We start from the raw sequence: 18,197 nt of genomic DNA on the forward strand, positions 1-18,197 counted from the left end.
TGAAGGCTTTCACGACATTTTGGAGTGTTTCTGTGAGAATTTCTGCCCATTCATGCAGTAGTGCATTTGTGAGGTCAGACACTGATGTTGGACCAAAAGGTCTGGCTCACAATCTCCGTTCCAGTTCATCCCAAATGTGTTTGATGGGGTTGAGGTCCGGGCTCTGTGTGGGCCAGTCAAGTTCCACACCAAACCCATCAAACCATGTCTTTATGGACTTTGCTTTGCCCACTGGGGTACAGTCATGTTGGAATAGAAAAGGGCCTTCAACAAACTGTTGCCACAAAGTTGGAAGCATAGCATTGTCCAACATGTCTTGGTATGCTGAAGCATTAAGATTTCCCTCCACTGCAAGTCAGGGGCCGAGCCCAACCCTTGAAAAACAGCCCTATAAAGAGTTATGTCTGGATATTTTTGTCTATATTGTGTATTTCTCAATTCAATTCAGTTTAACCTGCCACACAAGATGTCTCCTTCTCCTACTTCCAAATAAATCATTCTGCACAAAGAAGCTCAAACATTCAACTGTAGGCAGAAGAAGGACGAGATATGTTATTTAACATTAAACAGCATGGCCTGACTAACCTCTGAAGGAGTCCTGGGGGTGAGGTGGACCCCCATGGGCACCTACACCACCCACCTCCCTCTGTACACTGTATATGTGCCCTGAAGCATCGAAGCTCATTTAAAATATAGTGCAAACAGAAGAAATTTAATTAAATAAATTTGTGGTAATTTGATCAAACAAAACATGCGAGCACAATATAATGTAAAATAAACAAGATCTTAAAATGCGATAACCCTCTAAAGGGTTACAAGATTAGCTAATAATGCTGGAACCGCTTCAGTTGATATTGCACTTGGAGCACATTCCCTTCCCCAAATCATTAAGCATGTGACAAAAACCAGTTGACATGCAGAGAACCTGAGACGTTCACTTTGCCCGACTGGTAAACCAGTCTGGTTTTAGGGGGTGACCGGGAAATAAAGCTCCTGTAATTTTGCCACAGCTAACTCAGGTAAGTGACAGATTCATATTACATTAGTTATTCTCTTGTTTTTAAATGTCCACCAGTTTTACAGATTGTCCCTGTCCTGATTCACCCAGGCAATAAAAATCTGTAATTTCTCTACCATTTGCTGCAGTTCCACCATAGTTTAACTTACCTGTCTTTGCTGCAGAGGGCGACTAAGAAAGTTGCTTTATTGAGAAATGCTTTTAACTGCGAGAGCAGCATGACTGAAACTTTTAAAAGTCAGAGACACTCCACAGCGATCTATTTGAACCAGTCTCACCAGTATTTCTCAGCTACAAAGGTAAACTATGTGGAACCTGGAGGGATAATTTGTATGCATATACTTCCCCCCACCCTCCTTGTCTGGTGACGAGAAGTCTATGCATCCAGGCACAGCAGAGACGCTACGGGGTTGTCAAACGTTTTTCCAACTAAATGAAAACAAATCTGAATTCATTCCTTTTTGCTCTGCCAAACTCCAGCTCAGCCTTAGAAAAACATCTTAGCTCCCTGTCTGCATCAGTCCCACAGCCAGAAACCTGAGTGGGTTATTCCAAGTTCCATTTCATTTTCGTGTTATTTTTAATTATCTCAATTTATTTGCCTCTTTGCGGCCCTGGAACATTTTAATCCTGGTTCAACCATGTAAAGCACTTTTAATCGTGCTTTGAAAAGAGCTGTACTGGCCAAATGTATTATTACAAGAACCTTTCTGTGAGACAGAGGGAATCATGTCAGAGGTCCCTTTATGTTCAGATGTGGCTCTTAAAAACCAAAGCGTTTGTAGCTTAACTGTAGCTACAACATTAAGAATCCATACTTAAATAACTAATCTATCTTTTACCCATGAGTACCTTAATCAATAAATTACTGATGGTGACAAGTCTATTAGAATACCAATTCAGGATATGCAGATATTTATGCCGGCTTGGGTTCACGACAGTCCCTTTATATTTACCTGCCAGGGCGATGATGTGTTCTTCAGCCATAACAAAAACAACACACATTACAGGTTTCATATTACAAATGTCAAACACACGGACAGGAAACCTTAAACAACATACAACAAAGGACATTTCCAGGTAAAACTAAGCTGATTTTTATTGAAATGTCTTACATGTTCACATAGGCAGGATCTGAATTCACACTTGATTTTCAGTGGTGTCTCTTATCAAAACACTGCCAGGGAATTTATTTATTTTTTAACCTTTGCCACTTCCTCATTAAGACTCTTAATCAAACCACTTCCCTCCTTCGTCCCACCACAGAGTCACATAACGCTAAATTATGCTGATCTGATCCAACTGAAGCAAATCTGTTTTTGTTTTTTTGTTTTATTTTTTAAATAAAGAGCAACAAGGTTGAGAAGAGGACAGAAATGATGGCTAACACCTTGAAGGCTGCAGGTGAGGCCCTGGTCTTACAAACTTGTTGACGTGGCCGTTTGTGATGTTTCAAATGGGAAGTGACCACAACAAGGGAAATACAGAGCAAAAGGCTGAGCCTGTAAACCCACATCCTTACTCAATGTAGACCACAAGCAGAACCTCATCTGTTATGGACGTTATGTATCTGCTGTTGTGGCACATCCAATATAGAAGTGCTGATTTTCTGTCCAAAATAACTAGAGAGACAAGTTAAGCAGAGTTTGTAATTATGTTAAATTGATTCAGACAGCTGAACAAAACAGCCAGTTTGCTGCAGAACCTGACTATTTCACAGAGTGCCAAAACCAAAATATATGGGAAACAGAATGGGCCAATATTTACTTGAATGTCCATTTAAGTTGCCGATACAGGACAGTCTTCTAGACGTCAACTGTAGCTCAGTGTACGCTCAGTGTCCTCTTTGTTAGGTACACCTGTACAATCTGATACAAGCCAATACAACTGTTGATGCACGTCAAGCCTTTATCGACGCTGCTGCAGAGGAATCAATCGCATTAAGGTTGTAGTTAGCTATGAGGCTGTGCTGGACTGAACCACAATGAGGGGTGTTTATAATATTCTGCACCCTTCATGTATGTGTATGGGAAGGCCAAAAACACCTCTAAATATGTGTGCAATCCTGTACTTTTAACTATGACCTTAGTAGTAATACATGCGAATCTATATTTGCACATTACCAAAACTATTGTAATGTCGTATTGGACTCCATTAGACTGGACAGGGTGTACCTAATGAAGTGGCCACTGACAGTTCCTTCACATCCCCAAATGTAATGTTGTTTTGCTCCCCCCCCCCTCACTGAATGAGAAATTAAGCCCCAATCACAAATTGTACTCCATGGATGCAGTACCAAAAAGCATTTAATTTTTGGCAAACATTCTAACACAGGTTTGTAAACAGTTTTTCCCTTGTTGAAATAAAGACTTTTTTTTCTTTCATAGAAGCCATTCATTCATCGAAATAAATTGGTATCAGCGTTGGGGGAAAAAAAAAAAAAAAAAGCTACTCTGAAATCTTTGACTGCTCTGCACGGCTCAAACTGAGAATCAAGACATTTGACATCGTAATACAGACTTGTCCTCTGACGGACGACAAGTTTTGGCTTCTTTCTGAAACAGAAAAGCAGACTGTTTGCCGCAGGATAAAGTTGAAGAGGTGGGCGCAGTCGTTTCCAGGGTCAAGATGTGAACCATTCTGGAAAATAAGGATCTTCTATATCTCTTCAATTAACATCAGGTACTGTTTAATTCAGCCAGGTTGATCCTGAGTGCTCTGGCTGGTCAAACACTATAGCAGCTTTTTTTTGTTGGTTTTTCATGTTTCTCACTTTTTTATCCACATTTTTATTTTTTTTTCCTCAGTCTTTCACCTGTCACTCCACATAATGCATGACCATACGGACACACACACACACACTCATACAATTTTGTAACACTCCATCCAGACTTGACATCCCTTCCTTCCTCCAGCACTCAGACATACACACACGCACACACACAACCTGTTTCCAGGCAGTTTATAGTTCCTTTGTATAGCCTGTGGACCCTAAGGGTCGGCCCAACACGGCGTTTCCGAGTGTAAACACCTTAAGGCACCCATTATGCACCGTGAACACTAAACACTGTGCGGGGAATACTGCCCCCCTGTTAAGAGGGGGTCATACTCCTTTAGTTACTCCCCCCCACCCATGTAGCCATTACGACTAAATTTATAATCCATGCACACATACAGTTGTTGCTTCTCAATCAGCTCGTGATCTCTCCTGCACATCTCATTTCCTTCCTGCTCAGCCTCTAAGTCAGCAACCAACTGAAGGTTATCCAGTTCAGTTTTTATGAAAGGAGAGGAAATGAGGCAGGAGGGTCACCTTTGCCAATTAAGACAACATAATGGATCTTGCGTGCAAAATGGCATCACAATGTCAAAACACATAAGGCCCGCGGTAAATTTTTTTTGTACTGTTTTCAACAAAAGTTTAACAATATATCATCTGCAGACTCTTCTTTCACACTACGAGTCCCAAAATAAATAGATCTCCCTCTTTTTTTTTTTAACTTAAATACATTGTTAATATTTTCTGTGATGCTCAAAAATACTTTTTTTGTTCTTTTTATTTGCCTGAAGATAAAGTACTTCAAAGGTTAGAAGAATTGAAGTGTTTCCCCAAACCCCTTCACACATGCAGGCAGCCCCTTCCACTGGTCCAGTGGCATGAAGGTCCACAGGAGCTCTTTGAGAAAAAAATAAAAATAAAAAATAGAGAGAAAGCAAAGGACAGGGGGAGGTAATGTCCAAGTGAGATTTTCAGGCAACAATGAAGCCAGTGGAATCAAAGATTGGAAAAGAAGGGAGGAATGAAGAAGGATGATGGGAGAAGGAAAATGGAAGGGAGAGAAGTGGGGGGTGTGGGGTTGCTGTGGAGGCAGTAACTGAAGGGGCGTTAAATAACAGCCAGTTGGACATCCCCTCCTGATTCGACACTGTTCTCAATACTGATGAGTGAACATGTCGTCTGCTGTGCTCTCAGCACCAGGCCTGGGATCTGCGCTGGTCAAAATCAGCTATTAGCCGCTTGATGTGGGCCAACTTGTTGTGCAGGTACTCGCAGCGCTGCTTCTCCTCATGGTAGTTGGGGCTGTGCTGTAAAACACAACAATAAATAAACATAGTTCAAAATGAGAAATAACAATCTAAGCGTCTGTGGTGTACATATTAAAAGAAAAAAATTAAATCAAGTCTATGTTACTACTTACTTGCTTCATCTTTTTGTACTCTTTCAAGACTTCTTCTTGCACCTTCTGTTAAAGTTAAAAAAAAAAAAAAAAAAAAATCAAATCAGAGATTCTGTTTTTATTCCCAGTCCACATGTCCTGAAAGATTTCAATGCCCCAGACAAATGGAAGAATATTAACCATGTTTGAAAACAATTTGAGATCACCAATAGTTTTTATTTAAAGACCTGGGAATGAGACTGAACTATCGTTCTCCTTTAATAGTATTCAAATTGTGCTTGTGTTCAAAGAAAGAAAATCCAATTGCGCCTCACACTCTCACCGGTATGACAACGGGATCATGTGTTCATTCACCCAAACAGCTAGAATAACTTGCTGTACATGAACCACAAACTGGTAAGCAACTGTTCTGATCTCTCCTGATCAGAGAAAAACTTTGCTTTCAATGCAAATGCACATGATTTATTAATACTACAAAAAAGAACATAATATGCATGCACTAAAAAATGGGTTGAGCCAAATGGGTGATAAAAAAAAGAAAAAACAATTAACCTCATCGTAACATTTGGCACGACAGCAGCTCCCTGAACGTAGCGCAGGCCCTGAGTTTCAGATGGCATCAAACATTAACTAAATGTGGGCTGCCTGGTGGCTGTAGATCTCAATGGATCAAGTAACAAATGTAAAATGTTAAAAACATGAATTATTTGCTGAAAAAAAAAAATGCATCACTTCCTGTTTCCTCCTACAGCACCACAATCTTGTACCAGTGAACTAAGAATGGCTGAACAGTCACAATCTGCAATTAATATAATAAACTTAACCTGTGACCTCTTTTGTTCAAAATGAAAAACTCACTAAAAAAAAAAGCTCAGTCGGGATTATAATGTAAACATCACATTGAAGTACAGTGTACTCGACCTGGTATTCTTTGGAACCAGGTGCCAGCTTCCGGCACTGGGCATCCAGCTGGGTGAAGCGGCGGGTGACGTTCTCCACACGGGCGTGTAGCAGGCGATACTCATCATACTCTGCATTGAAGTCATCCTTGTAGCTTTGTCGCTGGTCCACGGACACCAACGGTATGTACTTCCTGTGAAGACAGGAAAAGGAAATATAACTGAGTGATTCTTTCTAAAAGTGGCTACTGAGGTTGCTCCAATTACTGGAAGCAGTTTCAGCTGATGTCAAACAGCGACCAAAATGCTGTTTCACTTTCTTATCATCTACAGTTGTTAGTTATTGGTGGCAAAATAAGTTAATGGTCCTAATCTGTTGTTGAATACCAGACACAAGATAAATATACCTGTGTTTATTTTATATACTCAAGCTTCTGTCTGTTCTCCAGATCCTCTTTAATGACAGTCAAATGGTTTAAACTGTAAAGACCTGATATGTTAAGAGGCTCACACTGCGAGGACAATGGACATTTGGAGATATTTAAAGGTTACTCACACTACATAGTCAGGCATCTCATTTGTGGAGGAGAACTCAGTTGATTGGACTGGCTTCTCTTTATCAGAAGAGTCTGAGGAGGAAAAGCAAAGTTTAACAAAGCCAACAATGCACCAATAATCAATAATAAAGAATCAACACTCTAGCAAGGACGGAACATACAATAAATATGACCTTCTGGTTTATTGGTAGTAATTAAACTTAACATGAGCATATTCTTAAGAAAAACTGCAAAACACAGTCTGTGAGGAAATCAAGTCTCTCAATATCAAGTAAAGCAGATCGAAAGACCACAGAGTAAGAAAAAAAAGAGCTCAGATAAATGCCTCAGCATGTTCAGATAACATTCAGAGCATGAGCTTAATCAAAGATCAAACTGTTTGTGACTGAGGGGGCTGTAAGAGACAGTGCAGAGATAAGCACTGAAACATGAAACAATCCAAAGACTGAAAAATAAAGACGTCTGGAAGCTGAAAACTTGGACAGAAGAGTAGGACTGACACCTTCTGGTCAGTAGCTTGTCTTCATCTGACAATCTCTGGTGTTGCTTTTATAAAGAGAATTTTTTTTTTCCCTCCTGTAAGATTTTAAAATGTTTTAGCTAAAAGGGTCCACTGAAGTGTTTCTGGCCATCCAAAAAATATGTATTTAAATTTTCATTGAGCATCTCTTGGTTTCCCCACCAACCCCTTAAAACAGATGTAGCAGCAGCTAGTTAGCTTGTTTGCTAATAACAGTTGTCTGCTCCGTTGCAAATGTGTGAGCTCTTAAATCAACTGTTCTCTGAGGGTTTGACACAATGACCAACTTATTACATGTCCATTACATTAAATTAATTTAATTCAATGTGGATACAAAATAATTCATATTAAAACACGTTTAAAGATACCCCCTAATCTAAATTGTCACACACTGCTTCAGTAATCGACAAACTTAATCAAGTAATAAATGAAGTGAATGGGAACAAAGTGCTTCCTGTGAGGGCGGAGTGAGGGTTAATGTTAGTGTAGAAACACACCTTGGTCTTTGTGAGGATTCCTGTTGATGCCTTCTCTGCTCTCTTCCTCAGCACTGCGCCTCTTTTTGGCTCTACGAGTCTCTTCAGCCTGCTCTGCTACATTGGGAGAACTTGTGCTGCCTCTTTCCGTCCATTTCCCTCTCTCCTTCTCCCGGTCCTTCTCTCTGTGCTTCTTAGATTTCTTTTTAAATTTCTTGTTGGTAACACTGAGCAAAGAAGGGCTGGTGATGACACTGGAGGTAACTGTGAGTGAGGTGCGAGGAGGAGGAGGAGGAGGAGGAGGATGAGGAGGGCTGGGGGAGGCAGCTGGTCTGGAGACGGGGACAGGGTTCCGATAGCGGTCCTGCAGGGTTCTATCGGAGGAGAGAGGGCCGGGTGATGGGTCTCTGCAGGAGGAACTCTGGTCCACGGGCAGGTCTTGGGTGCCACAGCCCTCCGGGGTGCTGGGTGAGTTGGAGTTGGAGGCTGGACTAGGCTGCTGGTGAGAAGGGGCAGGGGGGTGGGACGAGATGGGGGGGTGGGACGAGATGGGGAGATGGGTGGGAGGGCCCGAGGTGATGTTGCAGGGTAGGGATGAGCGTTTAGAGCTGGGGCTGCCCTCATCCTCACGGCGATCAGAGGAGGAGGAGGAGGACGAAGTTGCGGCTGGCCCTCGACTGCTGAGGTGGGAGATGCGGGCTTTCTTAGGAGCCAAAGGATCGATGAAGTCAAAGTCTGGCTGGCGCTTCTGAAGGAAAACACCCAGAATTTAATAAATTTGAGTTGTATATTTCACTGTGGGGGGCTCAATATGTTTGTGTGCATTTTCTTGAATACCTGCGGGGATGTGGGGACACTATCTTTGGGAGAACTGCTTGAAGAGAGGGTCTCAGCTGGAAGACCTAATTTGCTGTTAGAGAAAGGAAAGACTGTATCAATGGAGCTTTATTGCAAATGTATAATGAATAAGGAAATGAATTTAACATATCTGGCAGGCCTCTGAGGTGCACGACAATGAGACTTGACTCAGGGAAAAGTGAAACTGTAACTAACAATCCAGTCTGACAACAAATGCTTTATTAGTTAAAAGGAGGCCATTTCTGTACCGAGCGAGGATCCGCTCAACCTGGGACTTCTCATCCTCCGAGTAGCCAGGCCAGTCTCGCTGGACATCACGATACATAAAGTCCTTCAATGAGTATGTGTTGTCTTTGGGGTTCAGGGTTGCCACCTGTTACATACAAACACACACACACTTTAAAAGTTAAAGTATGACATCATGAGAAGTATACAGTATGTTCAGAAACTTCGCATTTCCTGTGCTGACCAAACATCTGTGAATGCAAATAGTGTTTAACGACAACGTGGTTTGTTTCATGTTAAAGTGAATGAAGCACTTGTTACGTGGGCAGGATTTCCTTTTGCAGAGTCATGTTTGTGATGGGTACAGGGATCTCTGAAATTAGAATCTTGTATAGCTCTTAGCGTGAAACACCTTAAGATTTAATATTTTTTTTAAACTCTGCAGTACCTGTTGCAGTGTGGTCCCCAGTGAGTTTCGGTCCTTCTGGTTGATACCATCCCTCTGCAAACGGGCAAGCACTTCCAGCTTCTTGTAGGACCTCAGCGCCAGCAGGTGGATGATGCGGTCCCGGAAAGGTCGCTGGGACACAGGGTTATTAGAAAGGCACTTACGAATAGTGTTGGCTGGGTTGATGGGCATGGAGCGCTTGCGTTCTGGGACCACCTCTGGGGTCGAGAGCGCAGGCTTACGGATATGGACTTGCTTTCCTAGAGACAGATGATGAAGACAAAGAGATTTTAAAAGCCTCTTCTTCTCTGCAGGGAGGGTCATCATCATACATTCTCATGTTGGATATTTGCTTAACAACATTCTTGTCTGTCATCTCCAGCTCACTTACTGAAGCTGGCCTACAAACGCCTCCATCCATGCCAATAAAAATGAAAGACTAAGAAAATACAGTTTGATTCCATTCATTAACTCTTTGGCTACAAGCTCAAACCACAGAAAGTCTCTTTTGTGAAGTTTCAGATGGTCACTAACACTGTGTGCTTGAAAAGCACAGAATTGCTGATAGTACTGCCAAAATCCATTCAAGGGGCAGTCACAAAAGAAGCTACCAGCACCCAACTACACTGTATACTGGATTGCAGTTCTTTCATCAACAAAAACTAGGTTTATAAAACTGATCTGGAGTGCAGGTGATGAGAAGAACCCAAGACACCTCTTTGTCTGCGTTGCAGAGCCATGTGCACAGTCATGGTGCCTACACTTTTCCCTATAGCGCTTTGTGGTCATTATGAAATTCAAAAGCTCTTTAAGAGATTAAGGTTAGAGAGAAGAAGAGAAAGGGGAAAAACTCCACCCCTTCCCCTTTTTAAAAGGCAACAGACTTGGAGCAATGTGAGCTGGTGTAAGCTCACGCATTTTGTGCTGTCTAGCAGAACAAAGAGATTTTGCTGCATGTGAAAAGACAATGCAATTATGTCTTCTCCGTCAGAAATAATCACTTTGTACATAGGGAACAGAGTATACCGTTTTAACTCGGAACATTAAACACCGGTGAATTCAAATTGATAAGGGCTGTGCAGCTCTCATTAAAAGATACAGGCTCCAGACAGAGATAAAGATAATAAAACAAGCTACAGATGGTTACCTGAAATTAGCAACCTGTGAAAACAAGAAGCTGAACGCCCCTTTTGCATTAGTAAAAAGGGTGCTGACTCCAAACCAGCTGCTACAAGCTCCTCTCCCACCCCTTTTCTCTGCTGCTCCTCTCGTTTCCCAGTTTCTATCTGGGCCGGTGTATGCAAATGTGTCCTCAGGGCACAGAGAAAACAGGCCTGAGGTGGTTTTAACTCACGTAGAAAATTTGTGCACTGAGCTAGACTTTTGATTCTGGTTGCAAGGAAATATTTGACAAAGTCTTAGATCTCACAAACTGCTTTTGACGAAAGACAGCCAAATATGCTTTGTATTGCAAATATAAAGTAAATTTACTCAAACTGAAAAAAAAAGCATGTCTGTGGCTAAATATATATATATTTTTAAACACACCAGGACAGACTTTTTGGATGAGCTCAAGAGTAACTGCAATAGCTATTCTAATGTGTAGATGTAGAAAGGATTGTTGTTAGAAAGGGTTATGATCTACAATTTTAAGTTTCTGTATGTTGTTTATTTAGAAAATAAATCTAAAACAGAATGCTTTAATTATATATTCATAAAAATTACGTTAGCAACATCAGTTAACCTATTAAGAACATGACTACAGAAGGGCAAATGCAGACACCTGCCACCTGTCTCTAAGTCTGCTGAGCATTTCTTTCTGCTTTAGTACATATCCAAATACAGTTAAATTTCAGTTTCATGTCTCTGACATGCATTAGAAAAACGAATAGAGACATTTACACCATTAACTGCACTTTCAACATCAATATTACTGTAATTTAAACATTAACACTGAAGGATTTTCAGTTTCCTGTCGTAATACTGACATGAGACAAACAGGCCTTTTTCCATGAATAAATAAAGTTATTTAGCAACAGTCACTACTACAAACTCCAGTACATTAGTTTCCAAATGAAACATGCTGCCTCAGGAGCAGATACTTAGATATGTTTTAAAGTTTAGTTTTAGAACTAAGCAAAATCCTTGATGCTGCTGTTGTTTTCAAACCAGCCAAAGGAGGGAAAGAAATAAGTGGTACATACTTTGTTTTAATGCATTTTGAATGTGGGCAAAGACACTTTTGGACTAACAGTACCTGCATTTTTAATGGTGTCCTGTAATTCCAAAATATCCTCAAAATATTTGGCAATCAGTATTGCTCTGTGGTTTGTTAGACCTTTGATAACCAAACCACTTCCATATGGTACGAGACTGAATGACGTTACTCTTACTTCCTTTACTGCCATGCTCATCCCCCCCATTCTGTGACATTCTGTCTATCATGGGTCATGTTTCAATAAAACAGAAATAGCTTCACTTTCCACCTTTGGCTCTTAGCAGTTAAACTGCTAATGAGGAAAAGACTGAGATGGCAAAATGGCTTAGTCACAACAATGGCTTTGAATTTAGTCAGGCAGTCAGCTTTTGCCTATTCAGTCTCAGTGAAAAGAGAGGAGAGGTGTTGATAGGATGTAAAGCAATGCTGGTGTTGGGGCATCTGACTGTGAGGTGCAGAAGTGAGACAGGACTGAGGGCTTTTACCTCTGTACTGGCCCCCGGGCTTGATGACTTTGGTCCCACGTTCACGTGTGTCCTCTGCGGCCTGGGTCATGCGTTCCCGGGTCACCTGGTAAGAGTCATTAGTGGCACACACGGTGACCTTGTCCTGTACTGTCGCCAACAATGCCAGGTGTGAGGCCCCTGAGCTGGAGACAAAGAGGGAGTATGAAAGAAAAATGTGAGGCAGAGAGAGATCACTTTCTAGCAATCCACGGCAAGACAGCAGCAGCTGATTCAGCTGACCAGTAGTACCAGTACCTTGACACATACTGATGGATGCACTCAAAGCTTCCCTGAGGGTTGTCCTTGCCCACATTAGATAGATAGAAGTCAAAATTGTGGAAGGTGTCGGAGGAGGAATCTTTCTTGGGAATCTTGATACGCTGTAAAATAAATAAATGAATTCAGAAAAAAATAATACAACTTGAAGGATTTAGTCACACCTGAGTGTCTGGGATAACCGAGATGAGATTGATTATCAAATACAAACGGTTTAATTGTCATCATAAAGATTCTATATGCTATGCCCAACCATTAACAAACCTTCAAATCTTCCCCCGAGTTTGTTTGAAAATTGTACTGAGGCAGTGTCTACATCAGAGCTATGGGCTTTGATGAACAATATGGGCGTAAGCATCAGAGAGGAAGGTCTCTTAGGTCTCATCAGCTCAGGAGAGGCTGTGTGTGAGTCATGTGTATAATGGACTACAAGCACTGCAAAACAGTGTTTATAGACTTCAGAAGTTAATTTGCTCCTCTCTGTACAGTAAAGCAGACAGTTTGCATAGAGAACACAGTTCATATTACCAACCCTGAATTTATTACAACATCAAAACTAGCTTTAAAAGTCTACATTTGCAAAGTGCATTGACAATGCAACAACAAAAATTGATCACTCAATAAATAAAGAACTGATGCACTTGTGATGACGCTATAATGGTGGTGACACAGATTAAGTGGAAACTGCAGTAGTGAAGTAGGCCTACTTGATTAACTTCAAAGTCAGCGGTTTTATTGCTGACACACTCATGTTGGGCCGTCTAAATGAATGAGGAAAAACTCAAAGCACACATAAACAAAAAGACTGAGTGAACGAATTATAGTTGATTACATAAATAATGACATCTCTCATCTAACTTTAATATTTCGGGGGGAAAAAAAAAAAAAACAAACTTACCCCTTGGAGCCCCTTGAACTGTATCGTCGGCCGCAAAGAAGATACATTCTGAAAATGAAGAAAATCAAGAGTTTAAACCCTACCAACACTTGTGAAATGTAAAGAGGAACCTGGACAGTGAATGAGTTGTGTCATTTGAAGCCTTGCTCATAACATGGACATTCAAATTCCAAATCAACATATGAATGCTGCGCAGATCTTTTTTCAGCACAACTATTAATTCTGTTCAAGCATTTCGGACAGTTTCTGACTTCAACCTATTTGTTGCCATTTAGCCTTTCAAAAATCTTACCACTGCGGTCAAAACTTGAGGTTCCCTAACCAACTGCAAACATCACTAATACCCAGCAGGAGCAGGTTATGGCTGTTTATATCCCGTGAAGTTTGTGTTCGTCAATACCACGAACTGTCAGGAACTAATCACTCACTCATCATCCAAAGCTTTATTTGAAAATCTCAACAGACATTGAGTACAGCCCTCAACAGCAGCTGAGTCTGTAATAGAGAACTACTACAGAATGTCAATTATGAAAACACTGGTCTAAAACCGGCAGAACATGTTAGACTATTTGAGTGGCACTTCAGGACTCAAAACATTTAGTTTTAGAAAGAGCACAGCCTTAGGGTCCTGCCACATCAGCTCTTCATACATCTGTTAAATGTTGGGCTTAAACATAGTGAAAAGACTATTTGCATGTGCCTTTGGTGCCTGCATGAAAGAAAATAACTTGGCCGTCATTTATCTTCATAACACTAGAGAAAAACACTATCAAACTGTGAACCTGTTAAAAGTGTTCCGTATCGCTAAGAACATGAACTGAGAATATGTCTGATGCAGGCCTGCAAGTAAGCTGATCTTCATCATTAATGGATGAATTATTTGGTAAATAAAATGGTAGAAAATAGCAAAAAAAAAAAATTAAAAATCTAAACCAAGGTGATGTCAAATTGCTCATTTTGTCTAAAACCTTAAAATATTCAGTCACAGAAAGAAAAAAAAACGTATTTATGCATTTGAGGGGCTCGGGCTTGGGAATGTTTGGGATTTTTCCTTAAGAAGTTAGTTAGATGCATGCTTTTCTGTTGATAATCTGGCACTAGTGGTCTGGTGCATGCAGCAGGGATCATGGATGACTGTCAAACATTCCTGATGACCGTCCACTGGTAGCCAACTCTCAGTTCAGTGTCTCTCAGCTCTAAAGTTTAAAACTACAGAGAAACTTCTTTCACCTTCACCTTCTTTCAAAGTGGTTACAAGGTAGGCGGTGGGCAAAATTGTTTATTTTTTTTTGGTTTTTTTTTGGTCAACACAAGCAGTTGAATTTGGACAACACTCAAATACAGCAGGCATTTTGATGAAGATATTTCTGAAATGTCCTTGTTTTGTGTAGGTTTGCAAGTTTGCACTGATGGCTACTTGAAACAGACTTGACAGCCACAAATATACAGTGGCTGCTCTAGAGGTCGGGCTTAAAAGTACATAGTCAACAACTTAGGGTTATAGCTCGATGTGCAATGGCACAGGTAAAATTAATACAAAAACTCCTCAATGACAAGACAATGCGATAAAAGTTCCAGTCAGGCTTAGTGGCTGGGAATGATACCAGCCTCTACTGTTCATTATATGACAGGAATGCACATGATTCTGTGCTTCTTCATACAGCCAACAGGAAAAACAGTTGTCTAGATCACAGACTTCTGAAATGTTCTGGTTTGAGTGAATGTGCATTTTATCAACAACAGCTTCTCTACATTCTCGGACAATGAAATACACTTGCCAACTCACACATGCAACAAGATACAGATAATTAAGGATGGAATGTATACTTTTTTCAGACTGAAAGAACTGTGTCATGGTTATTATGAGCTAAACTACTCCAAGCCACTGACTCCCTCCCCCACTATCCATACACTCACTCGCACACACACAATTCTGATCACTTTTCACATCACCACAGAAAGACAAAGATAGCCAGCTTCCATAGTTCGATGACTGGTTGAGCTACAACACACATTACTGAGAGGAGAGAGAAACAAAAAGCAGGCCGTTTTGACTGCTCAGTCAGCAAGAGATGGCAAGCTGCCGTTCAATGCAGCGTGCGGACCAACATTACCACATCCAATAAAGCTGCAGCAGGGGCTGTCACAAAAGAATTCATTATTTTTGATCACTCCCTTCATCTTATCTAAATTAATCCAAATTTCAAACACTCTAAAGGCAGTCTCCAATATATGGGACTGACAGTGGGCACAAGTTTCACACACAGGGGTGTGAGTAGTATACAGACACAGACACTATGTGCCAATAAAAAGCAGTCACAGAGACCTCTGAACACTACAGCCCCATGCTAAGCTACAGTGCATCAGCTCTGAGATCTAGGCCCAGTCACTGTGTTATGTAACAGTGTTGTTGGCAGAGTTTAGGTCAGGTAACTTGGCTTCAGGCCTCTGCAACTGAAGACTGCAGAGGTCTTTTAAGATTAGTTCACCTGTGTGGCACCTCAACAAGATTACACTATTTGTGCAGTTCAAGATTAACAAGTTATATTTAATCTACAGTTATGCAGCACCCTATTAGCATACTTGGTTTCCAAAGCTTCCCAATGACTGGTGGTGTCAAGCCCAGGAGTGAAATGCAGTACATTTAATTAAGGAGTTCGCTGAGAGCAAAAAAAGTACCCGCATAAATTGTATTTTTAACAAAACAGCATGGACAGCAAAATCAGTTTTCCCATTATCTTAAAAAAAAAAAAAAAAAAAAAAGATTTATAGCATATGTTTGTAACTGCTGGCTTACTCAGCAGTCTGACGTGAGTAAGACTATATATATATATAAAAAAAAATCTAAGTAATTTGGCAAGCAAGCCCAAATTAAATATTTGCCCCATGTAAAGCTTTAAGGCACTTACTCAGACCCATCTTGTAGCTACAGTGTGACAGCTCATTTCACTGCAACATTAGATGATTGAGTTAGATAGCCGTTAAGGTTTGAACGTGGATATGAGCTTCACATCCCTGCCAGGTGTTACGTTTTCTCAGCATATAAAACTTGTAACCACATGGTAAGCTGACCAGTCACCGGACATGCTTCAAAACGTCACTAACTAGTTATCAAGTTACATTAGCCTCAATTTATCCGTACTTTTCCACCCTGCTCCTGACGGAAATATAACATCGTCGAATTAAAATTCATGATAGTTAACTTAGCTTTTGTGTTACACGCTGGGCTTAGGCAACATGTGTAGTGTTAGAGCGTATCCGTCGATATACAATGACTACTTTCCTAATTTGGTCAAAGTAACGTTAGTTTGGCAGGGAAAAAATGGACTTGGCTGGCCAGCACAGCATAGGGGGTTCGGACTAACGTAGCTAGAGCTAACACTGGCTAATCAGAGTGTCTAACTTTACCAACAGGTTTTGTTAGTTAAATAACATTTGTCACTTCGTAAAACCTGGCCAGAACATATGACCAGGGCCTCGTTTACCTTCTTCCGTTGATTAATGTAATGACACAAAACTAATACAATAAAAAAAAAACAAGCAGAAACTCGCACTGTCAACAGCTTAGCTAACTTTGTAGCTTTAGCTGTGCGTGGCAGTTGAGCTTCCCAGCTGAGACGAGCTGTGTCAGCCCGACAATCCTAGCTAATTTTAGCCGAAATAAACGGTCGTTTCACTCACCTTACACTTTTGGTGGCTCTCTATCGCTCTCAGTGCAGTCTCGGTCAATTTGACGTGCAATACTGTGACTCTGTCTGCGCTCTGTTGGCCACAATTTAATCCATACCTCCCATCCTCGGAGAGCGCCGCCATCTTTATCAGCCCTCCACCATCGTCCCTTTGAGGCTGAAGCATTTAGCAGCACAGGCTCCCTCTGCTCGCTCTGGCCCGGGGAGGGACTACAGCTGCCTCAGGGCTGACAGTCGTGGATTGGTCTTGACTTGCTAGCTTGTTCGTTTTTCACTTTCCAACCACACTGAACTTACATATATCACGTATAATTGTGAGTTAGAGGATTTTAGAATGCATACGAGTGTTCAGTAATGCTACTTTGGTTTTGCTGTCCTTTTACAAAACCAGGAATGCACAGGGTCCTGTTTGTCTGTATCTAAAGCCTTATCAGAGTAAATGTTAAAATAACCAGTTTTCCTTTCTCTCTGAGCCCATAGCCTCCTTCTCAAACACACATGTAGCTATGTCTTGGCAAACTGCCTCTGCCTGCTGTGTTTTGCTGACATGGTAGAACTAATTCTAGCCTGCTGAAACTGTTCAAACAAGGTTTTGTAGTCCACTGTGGTGTGAACTCAGTTTTACTCAAATACAGGTTAGCAGGCATTGTAATGAACATCAGCTAAATCATCTAAATATAAGGTTGTGCTCTACTTTGCCTGTATTGCTTTCTATACATTCAAAACTTTTTACTTATTCTTTCTATTTCTAAAAATACTCTGCATCACACAACAAAGCACACTGTGTGGTGAACAAACTTATAAGTAATGTTTGAGGGTAAAGCCAATTACTTTGCTTTTTTGACTCTGTATTTTAAGCACTTTTGGGACTGTACACATCCATACAGATTAAAGTGATATGACAGAGTCCACTGTCCTTTTTTGACAGCCAGCCACTTTCTGAACAACTTTAGCTTTAAGTTGGCCTACAATCGTCTTTCATGTGGTTCTTTTAATGATACTGAATATCATGTGACATCAGCACCATGGGCACAAGCTGCACCTCCACTATCTCCCACTGTCAGTCCCCTTGACCTGGTGATTAGGGCAGCATGTTTTGGTGTGGAGTAGCCTCGGGCAGGGTGGGGAAAGGCTTGTGTGAATCCAACAGATTACCATAGCTCTTCACCCCACCCATCCCCATGAGGAGTCTCTCTCTCTCTCTCTCTCTCTCTCTCACACACACACACACACACTTACTTGCATACATTTGAGACTTCTTGCATGAGCAAATTTGTTCTTCCTATTTCACAACCTAAACTTCCCCATGCGCATTTAATGTCAATGTAAAGGTAGATCCATGTGCGGAAGGTAACATTTGAAGCTAAATTCAAAGCTGTGATCATTAACATAATTGATGGTACCACCTGACTGGGTTCACAACTTCACTTC

General features: G+C 41.1%; 1 protein-coding gene across 2 annotated transcripts; it reads right to left on the reverse strand.

The window, feature by feature from the left end:
* Window positions 1–2,091: 2,091 nt before the first annotated feature.
* On the reverse strand, window positions 2,092–17,240 carry ell2 (elongation factor for RNA polymerase II 2). 2 transcript variants are annotated; one of them, XM_046384426.1, is made up of 12 exons: window positions 16,759–17,240; window positions 13,078–13,125; window positions 12,159–12,283; window positions 11,883–12,046; window positions 9,180–9,439; window positions 8,755–8,879; window positions 8,486–8,558; window positions 7,670–8,393; window positions 6,652–6,724; window positions 6,118–6,289; window positions 5,218–5,262; window positions 2,092–5,104 (listed from the first exon to the last, which is right to left on the reverse strand). In XM_046384426.1, exons 1-12 carry the CDS (start codon window positions 16,930–16,932, stop codon window positions 4,988–4,990), a joined length of 2,100 nt encoding a protein of 699 aa, XP_046240382.1. In that variant the 5' UTR covers window positions 16,933–17,240; the 3' UTR covers window positions 2,092–4,987. The 2 variants fall into 2 exon arrangements, with proteins under 2 accessions (XP_046240382.1, XP_046240381.1); XM_046384425.1 differs by having other exon boundaries at window positions 7,670–8,396; window positions 16,759–17,237.
* Window positions 17,241–18,197: the final 957 nt, after the last annotated feature.

The sequence above is a fragment of the Scatophagus argus genome, chromosome 3, assembly GCF_020382885.2.
Source record: "Scatophagus argus isolate fScaArg1 chromosome 3, fScaArg1.pri, whole genome shotgun sequence".
Classification (NCBI taxonomy): Eukaryota; Metazoa; Chordata; class Actinopteri; family Scatophagidae; genus Scatophagus; species Scatophagus argus.

What these genes read in the sequence shown, in the direction of transcription:
- ell2 (XM_046384425.1), bottom strand. Translation starts at nt 16,932, where the DNA reads ATGCTTCAGCCTCAAAGGGACGATGGTGGAGGGCTGATAAAGATGGCG. An exon ending in AGTTCAAGGGGCTCCAAGGG is followed by an intron (nt 12,284 to 13,077) that starts GTAAGTTTGTTT and finishes TTTATTTTACAG; the next exon opens with CGTATCAAGATTCCCAAGAA. An exon ending in GTTGAGCGGATCCTCGCTCG is followed by an intron (nt 8,559 to 8,754) that starts GTACAGAAATGG and finishes TTTCTCTAACAG; the next exon opens with CAAATTAGGTCTTCCAGCTG.